Source organism: Macaca fascicularis, chromosome 11 (assembly GCF_037993035.2).
Source record: "Macaca fascicularis isolate 582-1 chromosome 11, T2T-MFA8v1.1".
NCBI lineage: Eukaryota > Metazoa > Chordata > Mammalia > Primates > Cercopithecidae > Macaca > Macaca fascicularis.
Genome location: NC_088385.1, coordinates 128,598,550 through 128,620,699, shown reverse-complemented (window position 1 = coordinate 128,620,699; position 22,150 = coordinate 128,598,550). Strand labels below are relative to the sequence as shown.

Sequence of the window (22,150 nt, the reverse complement as noted above, 5' to 3'; positions counted from 1 at the left end):
CTGGGCTCAAATGATCTGCCTGCCTTGGCCTCCCAAAATGCTGGGGTTACAGACGTGAGCCACTGTGCCCAGCCCCTAGATGAGTATTTTAGGTCTTCCCCAGGCCTGGGGATTCTCTCCGGCATTTACACCCTCTGAACCACATACAGACACACATCTGAGATTCGTGGTACTTGACTTGTGGCTTTGCGGAGAGAGAGAGTCTTGGGAAACCCAGGAAGGGGTTTGCAGCTCCCTGGATGGGAGCTTTTCCGTACTGAAGCGGAGAATCGAATTCTGGCGTTTCCCGCCTCTGACCGGAGTTTTCATCACCACAGTGTGACCTTAGGCACCTCTCCTCCTGCCACACTGACCTCACACCTCCCAGTCCGTGGTTCAGGGAGTCTTCAGTTCTCTGAAAGCTCACAGGATGCTGATGGTTTAGAAAGACTTTCATCATAAAGGGATGCTGGATTTTGTCAAATGCTCTTTCTGTGTCTATTGAGATGATCATATGATTTTTTATTTTTAATTCTGTTTATGTGGTGTATCACATTTATTGACATGTGTTTGTTAAAGCATCCCTGGTATGAAACCCACTCGATCATGGAGGGATTACCTTGTTGATATGCTGTTCGATTTAGTTAGCTAGTATTTCGTGGAGGTTTTTTGCATCTATGTTCATCAGGGATATTGGTCTTTAGTTTTCTTTTTTTGTTATGTCTTTTCCTGGTTTGGATATTAGGGTGATACTGGCTTCATAGAATGATTTAGGGAGGATTCTTTCTTTCCCTCTCTTTTGGAATAGTGTCAACAGGATCGGTACCAAGTCATCTTTGTTTTGTTTTGGTTTTTTGTTTTGGTTTTTTGTTCTGGTTTTTTTTTTTTTTTTGAGACGGAGTCTGGCTCTGTCGCCCAGGCTGGAGTGCAGTGGCTGGATCTCAGCTCACTGCAAGCTCCGCCTCCCGGGTTTGCGCCATTCTCCTGCCTCAGCCTCCCGAGTAGCTGGGACTACAGGCGCCTGCCACCTCGCCCGGCTAGTTATTTGTATTTTTTTAGTAGAGACGGGGTTTCTCCGTGTTAGCCAGGATGGTCTCGATCTCCTGACCTCGTGATCCGCCCGTCTCGGCCTCCCAAAGTGCTGGGATTACAGGCTTGAGCCACCGCGCCCGGCCTGTTCTGGTTTTTTGAGTTTTACTCTTGTCGCCCAAGCTGGAGTGCAGTGGCACGATCTCGGCTCACTGTAACCTCCGCCTCCCAGGTTCAAGTGATTCTCCAGCCATAGACTCCCAAGTAGCTGGGATTACAGGCATGTGCCGCCATGCCTGGCTAATTTTTGTATTTTTAGTAGAGATGGGGTTTCATCATGTTGCCCAGGCTGGTCTCGAACTGACCTCAGCTGATCCGCCCATCTTGCAAAGTCATCTTTGAATGTCTGATAGAATTCAGCTATGAATGTAAGGAAGACTTTATTTATTTATTTATTTATTTATTTATTTATTTATTATTTTTTCATTTTTTTGAGACAGAATCTCACCCTGTCGCTTAGGCTGGAGTGCAGTGGGCATGATCTCGACTCACTGCAACCTCCACCTCCCAAGTTTAAGCAATTCTCGTGCCTCAGCCTCCTGAGTAGCTGGGATTACAAGTGTATGCTACCGGGCCCGGCTAATTTTTGTATTTTTAGTAGAGACAGGGTTTTTCCATGTTGGTCAACCTGGTCTCAAATTCCTGGCCTCAAGTGATCCTGCTGCCTCAGCCTCCCAAAGTGCTGGGATTACAGGCATGAGTCACCGCGCTCGGCTGCCAAGGAAGATTTTAAATGGCGTTATTCTTCAGGCTTTATTCCTAGGTAATCTAGGAGAGCTGCCTGGAAGAGGAAGACTGTTGAAGGTGACTGAGGAGTAGAATGACCTGGAGAAAGGGGTTTGAGCTTGCCCTGCTGAGCTGGCCATACCTTGATGAGGCAGAGGAGGTGAGAATACAGCGTCAGGGTCAGGACATCAAGGCCACAGTCAGCAGTGCCTAGGGGTCACCAGGTGTTAGCGTTATAATTAGCAGTAAGGAAAGCTGGAGGTGGAAGTTACCCCCGGGGAACAGGAGATTGGAAACTTTTAAGTACCTGGGGTGAACCAGGTGATGTCTTTTTCCTCCAACTCAACCTGGCCTATGGCAGCAGCCTGGCCACATTGGCGGGCTCGGCCTCCCCACTCTGACTGTGCCAGCCTGGGTGAGCTATAGTTAACAGTTATAAGCAATGAACATTTACAAATTTTATTTTATTTTACTGAGTCAGGGTCTTACTCTGTTGCCCAGGCTGGAGTAGCATGGCTTGATCCAGTGAACATTTTATGTACATTATTTATCTTCTCTGCAAGCATTTATGGAAAAATTTAATATTCCCCACCTATTTAAAAAAAAAATTTTTTTAGGCCGGGCGCAGTGGCTCACACGTGTAATCCCAGCACTTTGGGAGGCCAAGGCGGGCAGATGACGAGGTCAGGAGATCGAGACCATCCTGGCTAACATGGTGAAACCCTGTCTCTACTAAAAATACCAAAAAAATATATATATATTAGCCGGGTGTGGTGGCGGGTGCCTGTAGTTCCCAGATACTCGGGAGGCTGAGGGAGGAGAATGGCGTGAACCTGGGAGGCAGAGCTTGCAGTGAGCCGAGATTGCGCCACTGCACTCCAGCCTGGGTGACAGAGCAAAAGACTCTGTCTCAAAAAAAAAAAAAGAAAAAAAAATTTAATTTTTGAGACAGAGTTTTGCTCTCGTTGCCCAGGCTGGAGTACAATGGCACGATCTCACGATCTCAGCTCACTGCAACCTCTGCCTCCTGGGTTCAAGCGATTCTCCTGCCTCAGCCTCCTGAGTAGCTGGGATCACAAGCATGCGCCACCATGCCCAGCTAATTTTTGTAGTTTTAGTAGAAATGGGGTTTTACTGTGTTTCCCAGGCTAGTCTTGAACGCCTGACCTCAGGTGATCTGCCCATCTCAGCCTCCCCAAGTGCTGGGATTACAGGTGTGAGCCACTGTGCCAGGCTAAGAAAAAATTTAAATTTTGTTTTAGAGACAGGGTCTTGCTCTTTTGCCCAGGCTGGAGTGCAATGGTGTGATCACAGCTCATTGAAGCCTTGCCTTGACCTCCTGGGCTTAAACAATCATCCTATCCCAGCCTCTAGAGTAGCTGGGACTACAGGCATGTGACACCGTTTTTTTTTTTTTTTTTTTGAGACGGAGTCCCGCTCTGTCGCCCAGGCTGGAGTGCAGTGGCCAGATCTCAGCTCACTGCAAGCTCCGCCTCCCGGGTTCACGCCCGTTCTCCTGCCTCAGCCTCCCGAGTAGCTGGGACTACAGGTGCCCGCCACCTCGCCCGGCTAGTTTTTTTTTTGTATTTTTTAGTAGAGACGGGGTTTCACCGTGTTAGCCAGGATGGTCTCGATCTCCTGACCTCGTGATCCGCCCGTCTCGGCCTCCCAAAGTGCTGGGATTACAGGCTTGAGCCACCGCGCCCAGCCGACACCGTTTTTTTTTTAAACAAATACAGAAAATACCTAAGGCCTAAGATGTCACAGTGACCAGGTCAGAGTAAGAACCCAGGTGTGCCTACTTTCAAAACACACATTCCTAAGTATACCTACCTTGAACCCCAGTAGCTTGGGAGTCAGGAGACTTGGGATCTGGGCCTCCTTTTTGACTCTGTGACTATGTGTGAACTATTTGCTTATTTAACAAACTTCTTCTTTTTTTTTCCCTGAAGCGGAGTCTTGCTCTGTCACCCAGGCTGGAGTGCAATGGCATGATACAGTGAAACTCTGTCTTTTGAAACTCTGTCTCAAAAAAACCAAAAACCAACAAAACAACAACAAAAGAAATATCTCCATTTTTAAACATGGGGTGGTGTGAAGTAATTGGCCCCTGATCCCAACTATGAGGTCCTTGAAGGGAGAGGCTATCCTCACTTCATCTCAGCAGCCACAGGGCCGTTCCTGATCCTGGCCCGGTGCAGGGAGTTCACTGATGTCAGTGAAGGAAGCCAGGGTCCGATTGGGTTGTGGGCATCTGTGAGGTGCCCCGTGTCGAGTTCTGAGACCTCTGTGTTTATTCCTGCCAAAGTCGCAGAGGTGGAGGCAGATGTGGGTGGGGACTTTGGATTCTGAGTCCTGAGCATCTTGGTTGTGGGTGAGACTCCACGTGCCCCCGCTGCCCTTCTTGGCTTCTTGGACCCCCTCAGGTCCCAGAGAATGTGCTGCTTTGTGGATCCCTGGCTTCCCATCCATGACCGCATCTGTCCCTGGTTGCTTGGCCTGAATAGCCTCTGTTTATTGCCTTCATATTGTCAATGACTCTGGCTGGAAGCTGGAGGCAGATGCCAGCGTCCCCAGCCCAGGCAGCAGCCCGGGAACACGGGCTCTCATGCTTCCTGGGCTGTCAAGAGGCCATCAGGGGCGGTACGGATGGGCCCACGAACGCTGTTATTTCCACGCCTCCTTCCCGAGGGAGGCGTGTGGGTAATGAAGCAGATGTGAGCAGAGCTGGGGGAGGGACGTGGTGGTGGCTAATCCAGGGGTGGCTGCCTGACCCACCCTTGAGGCCCTGCTGGGAAGGGGAGTGGGTAGAAGCTTCTAGAATCCCTTGAGCATCTGGGCGTGCAGATCCCCTGCCCCCTCCTTGCAGCAGCAGCCTCTTCTGTGTTCCTCTTTGCTCACGCATCAGGGCAACAGATGTAAGTCAGGTGTGTCGGCCTCTGCACCTGCCAGGAGAATAGGGAGAGTCCAGGGCTGGTAAAGATGGATGCACATGGGCACCATCCTCTACCAGAGCCCTCATGATCGACTGAGACGACCACAGATACCAATGCCAGTTGCTTATATGGGTTCAGGACTTGCTCAGCAAGTTCCCCAGAAGGGAGGGGAGTGGAGGGGACAGGCTGGAATCCCAGCCCCTGGACTTGGGCTTTCTGCAGAGAGGGAGGTGGACTTGTGAGGCCGTATAAGACGCACCTGCATCTTATATGCACCATCCTCGTTGCCTGTACAACTAGGAAATGTTGCCAGGATAATGGGGCTGACAACAGTAACAACATTCAATAGCATGGTTCCACTTGGTGGAAACATGGAAATGTTGAGGTCAGCCTGCAGGCAGCAGAGGCAGGAGACTGAAGTGGATGTGGAGATAGAGGGCTCTTTCAGGGCGGCAGCCATGCTCCTGTGCAGAGGAGGGTGAAGGCGGTGGGGTGGGAAGCTGGGGAGCTCGACAGCCACTTGCAACTGCACACCTGGTCAGCACAGCAGCTGTCTTTCATGGCCCACGCCAGAGGCTCTGGAAGCCAGGCACAGAATGAGGTTCCCTAAAGCAAAGCCCTCGTGCTTTTACTGGGCAGCACTGGGCTCCTGGTGACGAGCTTTGCCTTGCTCTCCCCTGAGGATGGCCAGCTCTGTTCCATGCGTTGCCCTGGCGGGGAGAGCCAGCGGCTGAGTGTCCATTGCAGATGCCAGCAGTGGCCTCACAGTCTGTGCTGTCTTCCAGGCGGTAGTGTTGCTCCCAGCAGCGGTGACCACCCATGACTCAGGGCTGGCGCGTTTCATTGGGGGAAAGAGACTGGAACCGCTCGGGCTTGGGGGGCAGGGGCAGTTGCTGTAATTTTCCTCAGAGCAAAAGAATAAAGTGCATGGCCGGGAGAGGAGGGGACAGCGGCCTCCAGGGCCAGGCCCTTCAGGGTGCAGGGTCTTGGGGTGCCGCCACCCTTCCCTCTCCTGCACCCTTCCCCCAGCCGACCCTCCTCTGTCCTTCACTGTGAGTTGCTCCGCCTCTGTCCGCCCTTGTCCTTATTTCTCTCTGCATTTCTCCTTTTGCCTCCCCTCTGTATTTCCCTGCCTGTCCCCTGGGACTCACAGGCCTGTGCGGAGCCATTAATGCAGCGGCAGCTGTACAGCGTGGTGGCTAAAAACGGAGCTGCTGTCGCTTGCCAGCTGTGATTCGTTCAGCAAGTGACTTTCCCCTTTGTGCCCTCAGTTTCAGCATCTGTGAATTGGGGTTGATTCTCCTCCTGCCCATCCCCTAGCCCCCCGCTGTGTGACCCGGCAGCCAGGAGCCACACACATGTCACCTGAGTACTTGCAGTATGACCACTGTGAATTGCAATGCGTTAGCTCTGTGTCCCAGTGAATGAGGGGCTTTCTCCCAGCCTTCATGGACCATGCGGAGCCTGACTTCCCAGGCTCAAAATCCTGATAGGTGACTTCATTTTTCTGTGCCTCACTTTCCTCATCCGTAATTTTTGTTGTTGTTTTTGACTCTGTCCCCTAGGCTGGAGTACAGTGACACGATCTTGGCTCACTGCAACCTCCACCTCCCGGGTTCAAGGAATTCTCATGCCTCCATCTCCCAAGTAGCTGGGATGATAGGCATGTGCCACCACGCCTGGCTAATTTTTGTATTTTTAGTAGACACGGGTTTCGCCATATTGGCCAGGCTGGTCTCGAACTCCTGACCTCAGGTGATCCTTCTGCCTCGACCTTCCAAAGTGCTGGGATTATAGGCATAAGCCACCGTGCCTGGCCCTCATCTGTAAATTGAGGTTGAACATAGTATACACTTTTTAGGGATTTCATGAGAATTAATGAGTTAAGGCCCAGAAAGCCCTTAGACCACTGTGCCTGGCACAAGGTGGGCCCTCTATTGTCCTTTTTTCTTTTTTTTTCTCTTTGAGATGGTCTTGCTCTCTTACCCAGACTGGAGTGCAGGGGCATTATCACAGCTCACTGAAGCCTCAAACTCTGGAGCTCAGGTGATCCTCCCACCGCAGCCTCCTGAGTAGCTGGGACAACAGGTGTGCACCACCATGCCCCGCTATTTATTTATTTTTTTAGAGATGAGGTCTTACTATATTGCCCGGGCTGATCTCAAACTCCTGAGCTCAAGGTCTTCGCACCTCAGCCTCACAAGTGCTGGGATCACAGAGGTGCACCACTACCTGCCTCCATTTCCCTTGTGATGGTGACTGTGTCTGGCTCCAGGCTGGGAGCCTGAAGAGATGGAAACCTGCAGCTCCCAGCTGTGAGAAGCGGCAGGAGAGACTTACCAGCAGCCAGCAGCCCGTGGGGCAGAGTTGACGGCAGAGCTGAGGGGGGCATGCAGGCATTGTGTGACCAAGGAGACTGTGTGGAAAGGGGCCTGGGTGGAGTGTGATGACAAGAAGATGGACTTGGGCGGAGGAAAGTGCTTGGGTCCTGCAGCTCTGGCAAGACGTCAGTCCTTCGTCGTGGTTCCAAGCATCCTTTGTGACCCCTGTGGGATGGTGGGGAAAGGCTCTGGACGTGTGTGCCACCTGGGAGGGGAGGCAGGACTCCCTGGCCCGCGTGTAGGTGGGGAAAGGGCCTGCCTCTCTGCTGGCCATTGCAGCCAGGTCCCCGGAGGAAGCTTTTGTCATCACAGTCCTCAAGAAGTGGGGGCTGATCTGCAGCTTCCCGGCTCCTGACTTGAGCCGGGCAGTGGCTGCTCAGGGCTGCAAGTGTGAGTCTTCTCGGCGACCCAGGCCTGGGTGTTCTGCAGCAGGCATCGCTGGGCACCGCTGCTGCAGCCCCTGGCTGCTCTTCTCCACTCCCTGCGCTCTCCTGCACGCTCGCTCTCCCTCCCTGCAGCCTTGTGAGGTGTGGGAGCCCACAGGGGCCAGCGACTCATCCTCTCCTTGCCCTTCCCACCCCAGGTTGGATCCATGCCGTCTACACCCCTGTAGACTCTTTGGTATTCGGCGGAAACATCCTGCACAGCTTTAACGTGCCCATGCAGCTGCGGATCTACGAGATCGAGGACAGGACGCGGGTAAGAAGGTTCCCTTCTCTCCTCGCGTGCGCGCCCGGCCCCTGAGCTCTGCCGGTGCTCTGTGTGTGGGACAGGTCATGCTGAAGTCCTCCACAGTTGCCCCTCTCCCTCCTGCTTCCTGCCTCAAGCTGGCCTCAGTTCTGGTTCTGCAGGGCGGGGGGCAGGGGAATGCCCGCAGGAGCCCCACCCGGAGGCCCTGGAGTTTCTGTTCACCTCCAGGTTGGGGGCAGCCAAAACCCCCTTGGGGAAGAGGAAGTACCTCTGAGAAAGCACCGTGAGATTTCAGGGACCCTGCCTCTTCCTCCTTCTCACATGGAGAAAGTGGTGCGAGGGATTGGGAGATTTGGTCACTGTTATTTGGAGGATGGGTGTGGATCTTGGAAGGGCCTGGCCTGGTCCGAGGTCAGGTCTTGGCTATGTGTTTTCCCCAGGGACCCCAGATCTGACTGGGGAGAGACCCTGAGGAAGCCAGTGTCTGAGTCCCCCTGGGTACTGTCTCTGAGCTAGTCTCCATATGTGCTGGGGACGTCCCTAGTTCCCTGGGGCTGAGGCTTTTCTCTGCCCTTGATGGGGACGGTGCTAGTTTCCCACACATCAAGTTTCCTTTACTCACCCCACGTCCTAGGACCAAGGGCGGAGGCTCAGGTAACCGATGTATGTCCTTTGCTCCATGAGTGTCCCTGAAAAGGACAAGTGGCCCGACCTTGCCACCGCCTTTCTAATGCTAGGACTTGATCACGTGTCCCCAGGCACGTAAGACAAGTCCCAAACTGGGTAAAAAACTGAAGACTTGGGGCCGGGCTCACGCCTGTAATCACAGCACTTTGGGAGGCCGAGGTGGGTGGATCACTTGAGGTCAGGAGTTCGAGACCAGCGTGGCCAACATGATGAAACCCTGTCTTTACCAAAAATACCAAAAAACCAGGCGTGGTGGTGCGAGCCTGTAGTCCCAGCCACTTGGGAGGCTGTGGTGGGAGGGTGGTTTGAGCCTGGGAGGTGGAGGTTGCAGTGAACTGAGATCGCGCCACTGCACTCCATCCTGGGCAACAGAGCCAGACCTGTCTCATACATAAAACAAAACAAAACAAAAAAAACCCTGGAGACTTGGGGCAAAAAAGGCCCATTTTTCATTCTACTAGTTCCTGTTTTTTCAACATAGCTATTCAAATATTCATTTTCTTTTATTTAAATTGAGAGATAATTCATATACCCTAAAGTTTACCATTCAAAGTATACAATTCAGTGGTTTTTAGTGTCTTTACAAGGTTGTGTCATCATCACCACTAATTCCAGAACATTTTCTTCACTCCGAAAAGAAACCTTGTACCCACAAGCAGTCACTTCCTGTTTCTCCCCGCCTTTCCCCTGGCTAGCCCTAATCTCTTTTCTATCTCTGTGGATTTGCCTATTCTGGACATTCGATGTAAATGGAGTCATTCAATATGTGGCCTTTTGTGTCTGGTTTCTTTCACGTAGCATAATGATTTCCAGGTTCATCCACATTGTAGCATGTGCCAGAGCTTCATTCCTTTTCATGGCTGAATAATATTCCATTCTGTAGCCAGACCACACCATTTCTTCTTGGGATTTGCCTCTGAGATGACTTTTTGCCCTGGTGAGGTGTTGCTCTGCGTAGATCTAAGGAGAGTTCTCACAAGGGCACCTGCTCTGTACTGAGCCCCTGTCTCTGCTGGTCTTGTTTTCAGGCCTTGGTTTGCACAAAATCACATACATGAGCAAAGTATTAGCTACTGCCTTTGTATCCGAACATTGAACAGTCTCGGCATTGCGGGCCCTTGTCTGGGGGTTTCCTGGAGACCACTCGGAGCTGTGTTTGGTGGTCAGATGTTGCGAGGCGTGTGTACCTCTTCAGATTGATGCGTGACGCCTAGATCTGCAGAGACCTGTGTCTGGACTGGGGCCCTGTGGGAGGCCCTCGTTTTGTGGACTTTCTCCCGTCTCCTCTCTGTGGCCTGCCATCCCCGTCCCACCTGGGGAAGGCCAGCCCCCACCCTGGTCTGGAGGAGCCGCCCCGTGGCATTCAGGAGAAGAAAGGCACTGTTTGGACACAAGCGGCCATCTCACAGTCTGGGTCAATGCTGTCTGGGGCTCCGGCCAACTGTTCTTTGGCCTGTCCTGGAGTACAGGCCAGTTTGTGCACGAGCAGATGTGTGGAATAGAGACGGAGAAATCTAGTAGAAGTCAGGTCCACGACTTTCCAGGCAATTCCTGAAAGCTGGAGTCAGGCTGGGATTTCTAAAGGCTGTGGCAACTTGCTGGACAACCACCCCATCCCCCTGGGAATTCAATTGTAAAGTCAGTGGATTTGGGCCCCATGGTTCCCTTAGGAGCCCAGCTCCCCTCCCCCACCCATGACGATTGGCAGGGTGCTGGCCGGACCCCGAGTGTCACACTGAGCTTATGTGGAATATCACATCCTCATCGAGAATGGCAGGTCCGCTCCCCCACCAGTGCCTACTGTCCCTTCCCTTGAGTGGGCACCCCATCTGGTTTCAGTGAAGCAGGCTGGCAGCGGGGGGCTCAGGGCAGACTGGGCTGGGAACAGCGGCAGGCTGTTTAATCTGCTTTGATTTCTAATCTTGGGAGAGGGGCTTGGCTACTAGGCCCAATTGTTTATGCCTTAGGAGCCAGGGCAGACAAAAGGCACGGGGGAGGGAGTTCTGGAACCAGATAAGATGCCAGGGCTCCTTGTCAGCTCACTACAGCTTCATTCTTTATGGCCCTGAGAGCTTTCTTAAGAATGTTATGGCCATTTAGAAATAGTGTTTTAAAGGCTGGGCATGGTGGCTTACACCTGTAATCGCAGCAGTTTTGGGAGGCTGAGGTGGGGGGATTACCTGAGGTCAGGAGTTCGAGATCAACCTGGCCAACACGGTGAAACCCCGTCTCTACTAAAAATACAAAAATTAGCCGGGCTTGGTGGTGCATGCCTGTAATCGCAGTTACGTGGGAGGCTGAGGCAGGAGAATCGCTTGAACCCATGAGGCAAAGGTTGCAGTGAGCTGAGATTGCACCACTACACTCCAGCCTGGGCAACAAGAGCAAAACTCCATCTCAAAAAAAAAAAAAAAAAAAAAAAAAAAAAAAAAAAGGTGTTTTAAGAGTCCTAAAACATGGCTTTGCCTGGAAACCAAATGCAGGAGGTGGGAAAGAAGGAACCATCCGTCTCCAAGCTCCGTGGTGTGGCTTTGTCTTAGAAAAAGAATTTGCCTGGCCGGGCGCCGGTGGCTCACGCCTGTAATCCCAGCACTTTGGGAGGCCAAGGCAGGCGGATGATCTGAGGTCAGGAGTTCAAGACCGGCCTGGCCAACGTGGTGAAACCTCATCTTTACTGAAGAAATACAAAAATTAGCCAGGCGTGGTGGTGCACGCCTATAGTCCCAGCTAATCGGTAGGTTGAGGCAGAATTGCTTGAACCCAGGAGGCGGAGGTTGCAGTGCGCTTAGATTGAGCCATTGCACTCCAACCTGGGCAACAGAGTGAGACTCCATCTCAAAAAAAAAAAAAAAAAGAAAAAAAAAAAGAATTTGCCTTTGTGGGCCAAGGTGGGGACCCCTATCTAAACTAGGGAGCTCCAGGGTTCTCTAGGAAGCTGTGTCTTACCCTCACCATTTAAATTTTTCTGGCAAGATGGTAGGTGACCCCATCCTGCAGTGTCACTGCCCACGAGGCGGCACAAACAGATACAAGCATTTGGGGACTAGTGGATTTCCATTCCCCAGCCTTTGTAGGTGAAATCTTCCCTTCCCCTCATCCTGAAGCTGTGAAGAGTGATGGAAGAGTGACGGTAGCGAGTGGATATGTTGTGCGTTTGGTACCTAAAACATCTCGATAATCACTACATTCTTTTAACTTCAGTGAGGTTGATAAGGAATAGATATGGTCCAAATGATCATTAAACTGCCATCTCTCTTATATTTATCTTTTATTTATCTCCCCCCCACCCCCACCCCCGCCCAATAGCTCTAGTGAAAGCATCCTTCCCAGAAAAGGTAATGCCGACACACCCCATTCCCTCACAGCCAGGGAATCTATTTGGAAATTGCAAATAATTTACCTTCCCTCTCCCCTTCCCCCTATCATTGGACTTTTTTTTTTTTTCCCATTGATTTTTTTTTTTTTTCCAGGAGAAAAACAAATTGTAGGACACTTCCACCCACTCTCACATTTTGACTTTTTCAAGTCCTTGAGACCTGGGAGTTCTAGATACACCCGAGAAACTTTCATTGTCATCTCCTGAGGTCACTCAGCTTGAAGATGACTTAGGCCTCTGAGGAAGGGCTGAGGTGGCACCTGAGGTCCTCTGGTAGACGGATGACCTGCAGGCTGGGAGCATTGCATGCCTTGTGACTGCCTTGCCTTTTGTTTTGGACTGACGTTGGTTAACTCAATTTGGTGAGGCTCCGAGTCTGTCAACAAATAATGTTGAGCAACCGTATGTTTAATGTCCCCAGGCATGTGGCTGAAACCTTTTGAAGGCGAAGGGTGGAAGGCGACAACCTGTTTGTAAGTCAATTCTTTGCAAATTTTTGTTTCCCACAGTCCTCTCTTGGAAAAAAAAAATAAAATGAAAAAATAAATTTGAATTCCTTCATCAGCATTTGTTTTCACCCAGCTGGTTTCCCTTGGGTTCAGCAACAAAGAAGGGAGACTTATCTTTCCCTCCTGAAATGCAGCCCCCCAATTTTTTGCCCCTGATTTAGAAAGATTCCCAGGTGGTCGTGGTGTCTGAGTAGAGTAACTTGGACAGTGTCAAAAAGATTTGAAAAGTCAAAGCCGACTTCAGAGATTTACCAATCAAGTCTCATGTTAGGAAATGTGGATGGCGGTCTGTCTGTCCTCAGCCTGCTTTTTAGGTATTGGTAATTTCTTCCAAAATCTTTTGTCCCTTTCTTTTGAATAGAGGTGGGGCTGAGGTCCCCTAAACCCTTCTTCATAGGAAATCAAGGTTTGCTTCATGCCTAGGAGGCCCTCTGTTTTACACTCCAGAGGGCACTGATCTAGTAACTATGAGAAAAGATGACTACTCTCCCAGCACTGAAACTGGGGATCTCAGGAAAGGAGCTGGAGCCAAGGAAACCGCTAGGTGATAGTCCCCACTCCGTGCATCCCCCCGGGGGCTGAAGAGCATGCGGTGGCCATGATCTCATTGCAAAGCATTCCATCCATCAGAGGCAGGCAGAGCCCAGCACCCAGTGTGCAGGCGGAGAGAGGAGGCCCCGCAGTGGGAGGAGGCCTTGAGGCCAGGAGCTGAGTGAGAGCCAGGACTCTCAGAGACACTTGGTTTGGGCCTTTTCCAGATGCGCACTTTGAAAAATGCAGGAAAATAGCATTTTAGGGCAAAAGGAGAACCGAGGTCGGCTTCTAGTTGTCTTTGTCCCAGATGGGGAATGTCACCTGTTTATCGTCAGCAGAGAGCAGGGCAGTGGGGGTGGGTGAGTGTGATTTGGGGAGGGGGAGAGAGTGTGAGTAGGAGGCTGGGGAGTGTGATTGGGGGGTGGGGAGTGTAATTAGAGGGGATGGGGAGTGTGATTAGAGGGGGTGGGGAGTTTGATGGGGGGATGGCGAGTGTGATTGGGGGATGGGGAGTGTGATTTGGGGTGGGGAGTGTGATTAGGGGGTGGGGAGTGTAAGTAGAGGGGGTGGGGAGTGTGATTAGGGAGGTGGGGAGTGTGGTTGGAGGGTAGAGAGTGTGATTAGGGGGTGGCAGAGTGGTTGGGGGTGGGGAGTGTGATTGGGGAGTGAGGAGTGTATTGGGGAGTGGGAAGTGTGATTAGAGGGATTGGAGAGTGATTACAGGGGGTGGGGAGTGTGAATAGGAGGGTGGGGAGTGTGATTTGGGGTGGGCAGTATGATTAGAGGGAGTGGGGAGTGTGATTGGGGGTGGGGAGTGTGATTGGGAGATGGGGAGTGTGATTTGGGGGTGGGGACTGTGTTTAGAGGGGGTGAGGAGTGTGATTGGGGGTGGGGAGTATGATTGGGGGGTGGGGAGTGTGATTGGGGGTGGGGAGTGTGATTAGAGGGGATGAGGAGTGTGAATAGGAGGGTGGGGGTGTGATTAGGGAGTGGGGAGTGTGATTAGGGGGTGGGGAGTGTGATTGGGGGTGGGGAGTGTGGGTGGGAAGTGTGATTGGGGGTAGGGAGTGTGATTAGGGGGTGGGGAGTGTGGGAGGTGGGGAGTGTGATTGGGAGATGTGGAGTGTGATTGGGGGGTGGGGACTGTGTTTAGAGGGGGTGAGGAGTGTGATTGGGGGTGGGGAGTATGATTGGGGGGTGGGGAGTGTGACTAGAGGAATGGGGAGTATGAATAGGAGGATGGGAAGTGTGATTAGGGAGTGAGGAGTGTGATTGGGTGTGGAGTGTGATTGGGGTTGGGGAGTGTGATTGGGGGATGGGGAGTGTGATTAGGGGAATGGGGAGTGTGATGGGGGTGGGGAGTGTGATTGGGTGGGGAGTGTGAATAGGAGGGTGGGGAGTGTGATTAGAGGGGTTGGAGAGTGTGATTGGGGGGTGGGGAGTTTGATGGGGTGGGGAGTGTGATTGGGTGGGGAGTGTGATTAGAGGGGATGGGGAGTGTGAATAGGAATGTGGGGAGTATGATTAGGGAGTGAGGACTGTGATTAGAGGGGGTGAAGAGTGTGATTGGGGTGGGGAGTGTGATTGGGGAGTGGGGAGTTTGATGGGGTGGGGAGTGTGATTGGGAGTAGGGAGTGTGATTGGGGGTGGGGAGTGTGATTAGAGGGGATGGGGAGTGTGAATAGGAAGGTGGGGAGTGTGATTGGGGGTGGGGACTGTGATTAGAGGGGGTGGGGAGTGTGATTGGGGGTGGGGAGTGTGAATAGGGGTTGGGGAGTGTAATTAGGGGTTGGGAAGTATGATTTGGGGACAGTGGGAGAGTGTGATTAGGGGGTTGGGGAGTGTGATTAGAGAGGGTGGAGAGTGTGATTGGGGGTTAGGAGAGTGTGAATGAGGGGATGGGAGAGTGAGATTAGGGGAGTGAAGATATTAGGGGCAGGGCAATGTGACTAGAAGGTGGGAGACGGTTATTGTTCACCATCCAACTCCCTGAGTTTGCATAAGATCAGGGAGGGAAGGACGGCTCTCTAGCTCTCCCCCTTGACAAGAGAGCCAGGGAGCAAGGTGTGAGTGTGGGCGTGTGAGACCGTCGTGTGGCCTCTGCAGGAGAGGCCCCGTATGGGTGCCAGGGACCTCGTTCCATGCTTGTGTTGGGGCCATCAGTGACGTTACTTCCTTCCCATCTTTCAGTGACATCTCACCTGTACGGACCCTGAACTGCCCCCTGTGGAATCTCCCGGGGCTCAGGCCTTTTGACAGTTCTAGTACACAAAGCTGTCTCCACCTTTACTTCCTCTTCTATGATAAACAACCAGCCAGCAACATGGTAAACCCCATCTCTGCAAAAAATACAAAAAACCCCAGCCAAGCGTGGTGGTGCGTGCCTGCAGTCCCAGCTACTCACAGGGCTGAGGCAGGAGGGTCGCTTGAGCCCAGGAGGTCGAGGCTGAGTGAGCCATGATCGTGCCACTGCACTCCAGCCTGGGTGACAGAGTGAGACCTTCGCTATTTTTATAAAAGGGAGGTGAGACAAAAGGAATCTCCTGCTCCAGACCTGATGTGTCTCCCTCAGCTCAGCATCGCGATGGTCTCAGGTCATACCTGGGTCCTGTGTCTGAGGGAGCCCTTGTGGCCCTGCAGGCTGGGCAGTGCCAGGTGGGTGTGGGGAGGAGCAGGAGGTGGACCCCTGCAAGGCCCCACCCCTGGAGGTAGGTGAGGCCACACCCCCTCACTCTCATTGGTCCACTGGCCTGGCCTCCCTCCCAAAGAGCAGGAGGAGGCTCCATAACCTGTCTGCAAATGGGTAAGGCTTGGGAGTTGATTTCTGGTTTTTAAGCGGGAGGGAGGAACAGCAGAATCTGTGCAGGAATTTTCAGAAACAAGTAGGAACCTATGTCTGTAGTAGCTAGGATCAGGCAGCGGCTCCCACCTGCAGGTGCCCACACTCTCTGCAGGCAGCTCAGGAGAGAATTCTGTTTTTCTGCATCTCACAGGAGCACCAAGTGGCCCCCATCCAACCTCCGGGGCGTGCAGCTCAGGGACCTTTGAGATGAGGCGCTCATGCGGGCCTTGTCCTCCGCCTCATTTGTGCATGCTGCCGGCATCCCGCTTCCAGCTCCCCACCATTTCTTCCCCCACCATCCATGCTCTTGCTAAGACGACTACAGTGACCCTCACCCGCAGGGAGCCTGCCCCGCACTTCTCTCCCTCCTTCCCCCTGCGCCCTCTGGAAACTGACCTCTGCCTGCCTGCGTCTTTGTTTTCAGGTGCAGCCCAAATTCCGTTACCCCTTCTACTATGAGATGTGCTGGTATGTCCTGGAGAGATACGTGTACTGTGTGACCCAGCGCTCCCACCTCACTCAGGAATACCAGAGGGAGTCGATGCTTATTGGTGAGTGAACCGGAGGGAGCCCACGGCCTCGGCTGCACAGCTGGGGCAGAAATCATCTCACACTCCCTGCGATCTGGGGATTCGTTGAATCAGTGTATTGGGCAGAATCCTAGGAACCCCTCAGGGGAAGCCATTCTTGTCAGTTTCCCACCTGGAATACAGAGTCCAAGAAAATGAACTCGGATCCCCAAAAGAGTCACGTGTGTGGCCTCCAGCCCATGGCTGTGCAGATGCAGGTTGGGGCCGCCCCGGGCTTGGCTGCTAAAACAGGATCACCCCACAGAGCAGAGAATCCTTGTTCTTTTGGCTCTTACGTGGACACCAGCTGATTTTTCCTCTTGCACCGAGGTTGGGTTTTTATCTATGTTAAGAGCAGTCCTGTGAGATGCAGCCAGTCCCCGAAAACCCAAGGCCGTCTTTGAGGCAGCAGGAGGGGTGACCAGGGCAGGTGGTGCAGGCCTGGAGGAGCAGGAGAGAGTGTTTGGAGCCGCTGCAGCGCCCTGTCCTGCGCCATTCCCCCAACACGGCTCTGCCCTTGAATCTTGACTCACAGACGCCCGCTCTGAAGTTGCATCTGGCTGTGACTGCAAGCCCCGACCAGCAATCTAGAGGAAGAACGTGATTCCTCTCGACTATGTCTGAGCTGTTGTCGTGCAGGGGTTTTCCTGGATGATGTAGAGTCTACAGCATCTCAGACAAAGCATTTTTTTTTTTTTTTTTTTAACCAGGGGATAGAAAGATGAGACACTAGTCCATCTCCTTGAGGGTCTGCACAATTTTTCCTGCAGCCTCTAGGATTTTTAGATTCTTTTTTTTCCCCCTTTACAGTAAGCCTCTTCTGTGCCTTCCCTTATGCCCCATCCCTAATGACGTTCAGGGGTTCCAGGCTGGGCGTATGATGGGGAACCAGTGTTTCCTCTGGGGCCATCACTGGGAAGTCTTTGCCTGTTAGGTCTGTCGCGAGCCTCATTCCCGCCCAATGATGTGATAATCGGGGGTTGGAAAGTCCCGAAACCCTACAACCTGCCCTTCTGGGGCTCCCAGCCTGGTAGGAGAGAAGGGAAATGATCCTGAAATAGCGTGAGAGCCGCTATGATCGCAGTAACTCCACGATCCCCCGGGGACAGAGGCTGGGAAGAGCGAGAGGCTGTCTGAGTGTCTGCAGTCCCCAGGCCAGGAAGCCGAGGGTTGGTTCTCTCACTTGGATATGTAGGACAGAAGAAGAACATTCCATTCACAGGCACAGGAGGAAATCTCAAGGTGGTGCTTGGGTAATCAGTACCCACATCTTACTTATGTTTTCTTGCCACCGTTTTCCCTCTGACTCTCCCAGTCCATCTGCCAATGAGAAGAGACAACGTGAGGGAGACACCCCCTGCATCCAGAGCCGCTGTGTGCCACTGTCTGTGTCCGGGGTACCTGTGTCCTCCACACCACGGCCTTCTGAGAATGTTTCCTTTGCCTTCCATTTTTTAAACAGCCCTATTGGGAATAGTTCCCGTATCACACAATTCACCATTGCAAGTGTAGAATCCAGTGGTTTTCAGTCTCTTCACAGATACATGCAGCCACTGCTGCAGTCAATTTCACATTTTCATCACTGTGAAAAGAAACCTAGGGCCAGGGCCGGGCGCGGTGCCTCACGCCTGTAATCCCAGCACTTTGGGAGGCTGAGGCGTGTGGATCACTTGAGGTCAGGAGTTCGAGATCAGCCTGGCCAACATGGTGACACCTCGTCTCTACTAAAAATATGAAATTAGTCCAGTGTGGTGGCACATGCCTATAATCCCACATACTTGGGGGGCTGAGGCAGGAGAATCGCTTGAACCTGGGAGGTGGAGGTTGCAGTGTGCCGAGATCATGCCATTGCACTCCAGTCTGGCTGACAAAGTGAGACTGTCTCAAAAAAAAAAAAAAAAAAAAAAATCCTAGCACTTTGGGAGGCCAAGGCGGGTGGATCCCTGAGGTTAGGAGTTCGAGACCAGCCTGACCAACATGGTGAAACCCTGTCTCTACTAAAAAACACAAAAATTAGCTGGATGTGGTGGTGCACCTGTAATCCTAGCTACTCAGAAGGCTGAGGCAGGAGAATCCCTTGAACCCAGGAGGTGGAGGTTGCAGTGAACTGAGATCACACCACTACACTCCAGCCTGGGCAACAGAGTGAGACTCTGTCTCAAAAAAAAAAAAAGAAAGAAACCCATACCCTTTAGCTGTTGTCTCTATCTCCCCTCCTCGCTCCTTCCCCAGCCCTAGGCAACTCATCTACTTTCTGTCCCTGTAGACATCCCCTGCCCGGGACATTTCACATGAGTTGAATCATATAATAAATGCTCTCTTAGACTTGTTTTTATTTTATTTTAGTACTATTATTATTGTTATTATTTGAGACAGGGCCTTGCTCTGTCGCCCAGGTTGGAGTGCAGTGGCGCATTCATGGCTCACTGCAGCCTCCACCTCCCGGGCTCAAGTGATCCTCCCATCTCAGCCTCCCAAGTAGCTGGGACTACAAGTGCACATCATCACACCCAGCTAATTTGTGTAGTTTTTGTAGAGATGGGGTTTCGCTACGTTTCTCAGGCTGGTCTCAAACTCCTGGGCTCAAGCAATCCACCCGCCTAGGCCCCCCAAAGTATAGGGATTACAGGTGTGAACCACTGCACCCAGGCTCGACTTATTTTTAGACATTAAAAAGTAGGCCGGGCGCGGTGGCTCAAGCCTGTAATCCCAGCATTTTGGGAGGCCGAGACGGGCGGATCACGAGGTCAGGAGATTGAGACCATCCTGGCTAACCCGGTGAAACCCCGTCTCTACTAAAAAAAAAAAAATACAAAAAACTAGCCGGGCAAGGTGGCGGGCGCCTGTAGTCCCAGCTACTCGGGAGGCTGAGGCAGGAGAATGGCGTAAACCCAGGAGGCAGAGCTTGCAGTGAGCTGAGATCCGGCCACTGCACTCCAGCCTGGGTGACAGAGCGAGACTCCGTCTCAAAAAAAAAAAAAAAAAAAGTAAAGTGCCAGGTACCAGCCTGGGCAGTATAGTGAGACCTCATCTCTACAAAAAAAGCTTAAAAAAAACTGGCTGAGTGTGGTGGGCGCACCAGCAGGAGGATCACTTGAATCCGGGAGGCAGAGGTTGCAACGAGCTGAGATGGTGCCACTACAGTCCAGCCTGGGCGACTGAGCGAGACTGTCTTTATATAAATAAATAAAGTGCCAGTGTTCAGAGAGGCGAGGCAACCCCTGTGGGTGTACACAGCCGGGAAGCAGCAGGGTAGGGATCTGAACCTGCATCCAGCACGGTCTTTCCAGAGGCTGGAGGTACTGACCATTAGGATTGTCAGAGAAGCTAGATCTATGGAGTAAAGGGGACTTTTGGGGAGTGGAAGTTCCAAAGACCTTGGCAGGGAGTTAGGCGTCATCTCGGTCTTTCTTGTGACCCTTCCCCCACAGATGCCCCGAGGAAGCCCAGCATAGACGGCTTCTCTTCGGATTCCTGGCTGGAGATGGAGGAGGAGGCCTGTGATCAGCAGCCTCAGGAGGAGGAGGAGAAGGACGAGGAGGGCGAGGGCAGGGACAGGGCACCCAAACCGCCCACCGATGGCTCCGCTTCACCCACCAGCATGCCCTCCGAGGACCAGGAGGCCCTTGGGAAGAAGCCCAAAGCACCTGCCCTGCGGTTCCTCAAAAGGACTTTGTCTAACGAGTCAGAGGAGAGCGTGAAGTCCACCACGTTGCCCGTAGACTACCCCAAGACCCCCACTGGCTCTCCCGCCACGGAGGTCTCTGCTAAATGGACCCATCTCACCGAGTTTGAACTGAAGGGCCTGAAAGCTCTGGTGGAGAAACTGGAATCCCTCCCGGAGAACAAGAAGTGTGTCCCCGAGGGCATCGAGGACCCCCAGGCACTCCTGGAGGGTGTGAAGGTGGGCAGGAGTGGCATCTGGGGCTGGGCGGCCGAGGAGGGCTGGGCAGGTCCTGTTCAGTGTGACGGGGCAGCTCAGCTCATGGTGACTCTGTGCAGATTGCTCTGAGCATTGGGCGGGTGCCGGGAGAAGGCCTCTGGGGGCCTCAGTCCACAAAAGCCTATGTAGGGTGTCCAAGCAGAGGTGACCATTAAGAGCTGCAGAGGGTGGGTATGGTGGCTCACACCTGTAATCCTAACACTTCGGGAGTCTGAAGCGGGCAGATCACTTGAAGTCAGGAGTTCAAGACCAGCCTGGCCAACATGGTGAAACCCTGTCTCTACTTAAAAAAAAAAAAAAAAAGAAAACTTAGCCAGGCATGGTGGCCCATGCCTGTAGTCCCAGCTACTTGGGAGGCTGAGGTAGAAGAATTGCTTGAACCTGGGAGGTAGAGGTTGCAGTGAGCTGAGATCGTACCACTGCACTCCAGTCTGGGCGACAGAGCAAGACTGGGTCTCAAAAAAACAAAAGAGCCGTAGAGGACCCCATTTTGGAAGGTCACTCTGTGGCTGACGAGTTTTCTTCTCAGCACTTATTGGAAACCTGAGTCCCCACCAGCAGGTGTGACATGTGTGGCAGTTGCTGTTACCGGGTCTGAGAGACAGACCCCTCCAGCCTTGTCAGGAAGCCTCGCTGTCCTGGGACAGCGTTCTTGGAGCATGCATCAGTTTCACATGAGCAGGTTGTGCATCCCCACAGTCCTTGACACGGCCAACTAATGCGGGCACTATGTAGCTGCGTGCGATTTGGAAGTCTTCATTATGATATGCATTTAATGGATGAGGAAGTAGGCTCAGAGAGGGTAAGGGGCATGCCCGAGGTCACAGAGCAGGTGGATGGTGGAGCTGGGATGAGGACTCAAGGGTGACTGCAGAGCTTCTGTGTGGCTGCCACTGCGTAGAACTGCCTCTTGTCTCAGCATTAGTCAGGCTTTTTGGTTGAGGCCTCAGAGGCATTTGGGCGTCCTTCTCCAATGTCTGATGCCCAAGGGAAGCCAGCTAGCTGTCTCCTGGGGTTGGAAACTGAATTTAAGTTTCTTCTTCAGTGACTGTGAAGTACTCAGGATTGGCAGTTCACTTGTTCATTGTATTCACTTAGGAACCCTTGTGTTGGGCCTGGGATATAGATATATTAAGATTCACTGGGTGCGGGCCGGTCACGGTGGCTCAGGCCTGTAATCCCAGCACTTTGGGAGGCTGAGGCAGATGGATCATTTGAGGCCAGGAGTTTGAGCCTAGCCTGGCCAATATAGGGAGACCCCATCTCTACAAAAAATAAAAAATTTACCCAGGCATGGTGGCTTGTGCCTGTAGTCCCAGCTACTCTGGAGGCTGAGGAAAGAGGATTGCTTGACTCCAGGAGGTCACTGCTGTAGGGAGCCATGGTCTCACCACTGCACTCCAGCCTGGGCAACAGAGCAAGACCCTGCCTGAAAAAAAACCCAAAACAACCATACTAATCTGAAGAAGAAATGTCTTTCCATGCTTTTGGAAAGCCTTTTTTACTTTATTTATTTATTTATTATTATTTTTTTTTACTATTGAGACAGACAGGGTGTTACTCTGTTGCACAGGCTGGAATGCAGTGATGCGAGCTTGGCTCACTGCAGCCTCAACCTCCCAGGCTCAAGTGATCCTCCTGCCTCAGCCTCCCAAGTAGCTGGGACTACAGGTGCATGCCACCATGGTCAGCTAATTTTTAATTTTTTTGTAGAGATGGGGTCTCACCACATTGCCCAGGCTGGTCTCAAACTACTGGGCTCAAGTGATCCTCCCACCTCAGCTTCCCAAGGTGCTGGGATTACAGGCATGAGCCACTGTGCCTGGCCTAGCCTATTTTTGCCTTCAAAAGCATCTTTGTCTCTCTGATCTATTTCTGTGTGGTGTTGC

At 52.4% G+C, this 22,150-nt stretch overlaps 1 protein-coding gene across 32 annotated transcripts in view; it reads left to right on the top strand.

Moving 5' to 3' along the window:
- The window catches only part of KDM2B (lysine demethylase 2B), a 156,256-nt gene that overhangs the window by 52,891 nt on the left and 81,215 nt on the right, over positions 1–22,150 (top strand). For 31 of the 32 annotated variants that reach the window (XM_065524940.2, XM_065524925.2, XM_065524929.2 and 28 more), the window contains 3 exons: positions 7,695–7,810; positions 16,174–16,300; positions 19,750–20,222. In XM_065524940.2, coding sequence (XP_065381012.1) covers positions 7,695–7,810; positions 16,174–16,300; positions 19,750–20,222 — 716 coding nt within the window. Of the gene's footprint in view, positions 1–7,694; positions 7,811–12,285; positions 12,338–16,173; positions 16,301–19,749; positions 20,223–22,150 lie in introns of those variants that run through there. The other variant, XM_074008108.1, reaches the window with a different exon arrangement.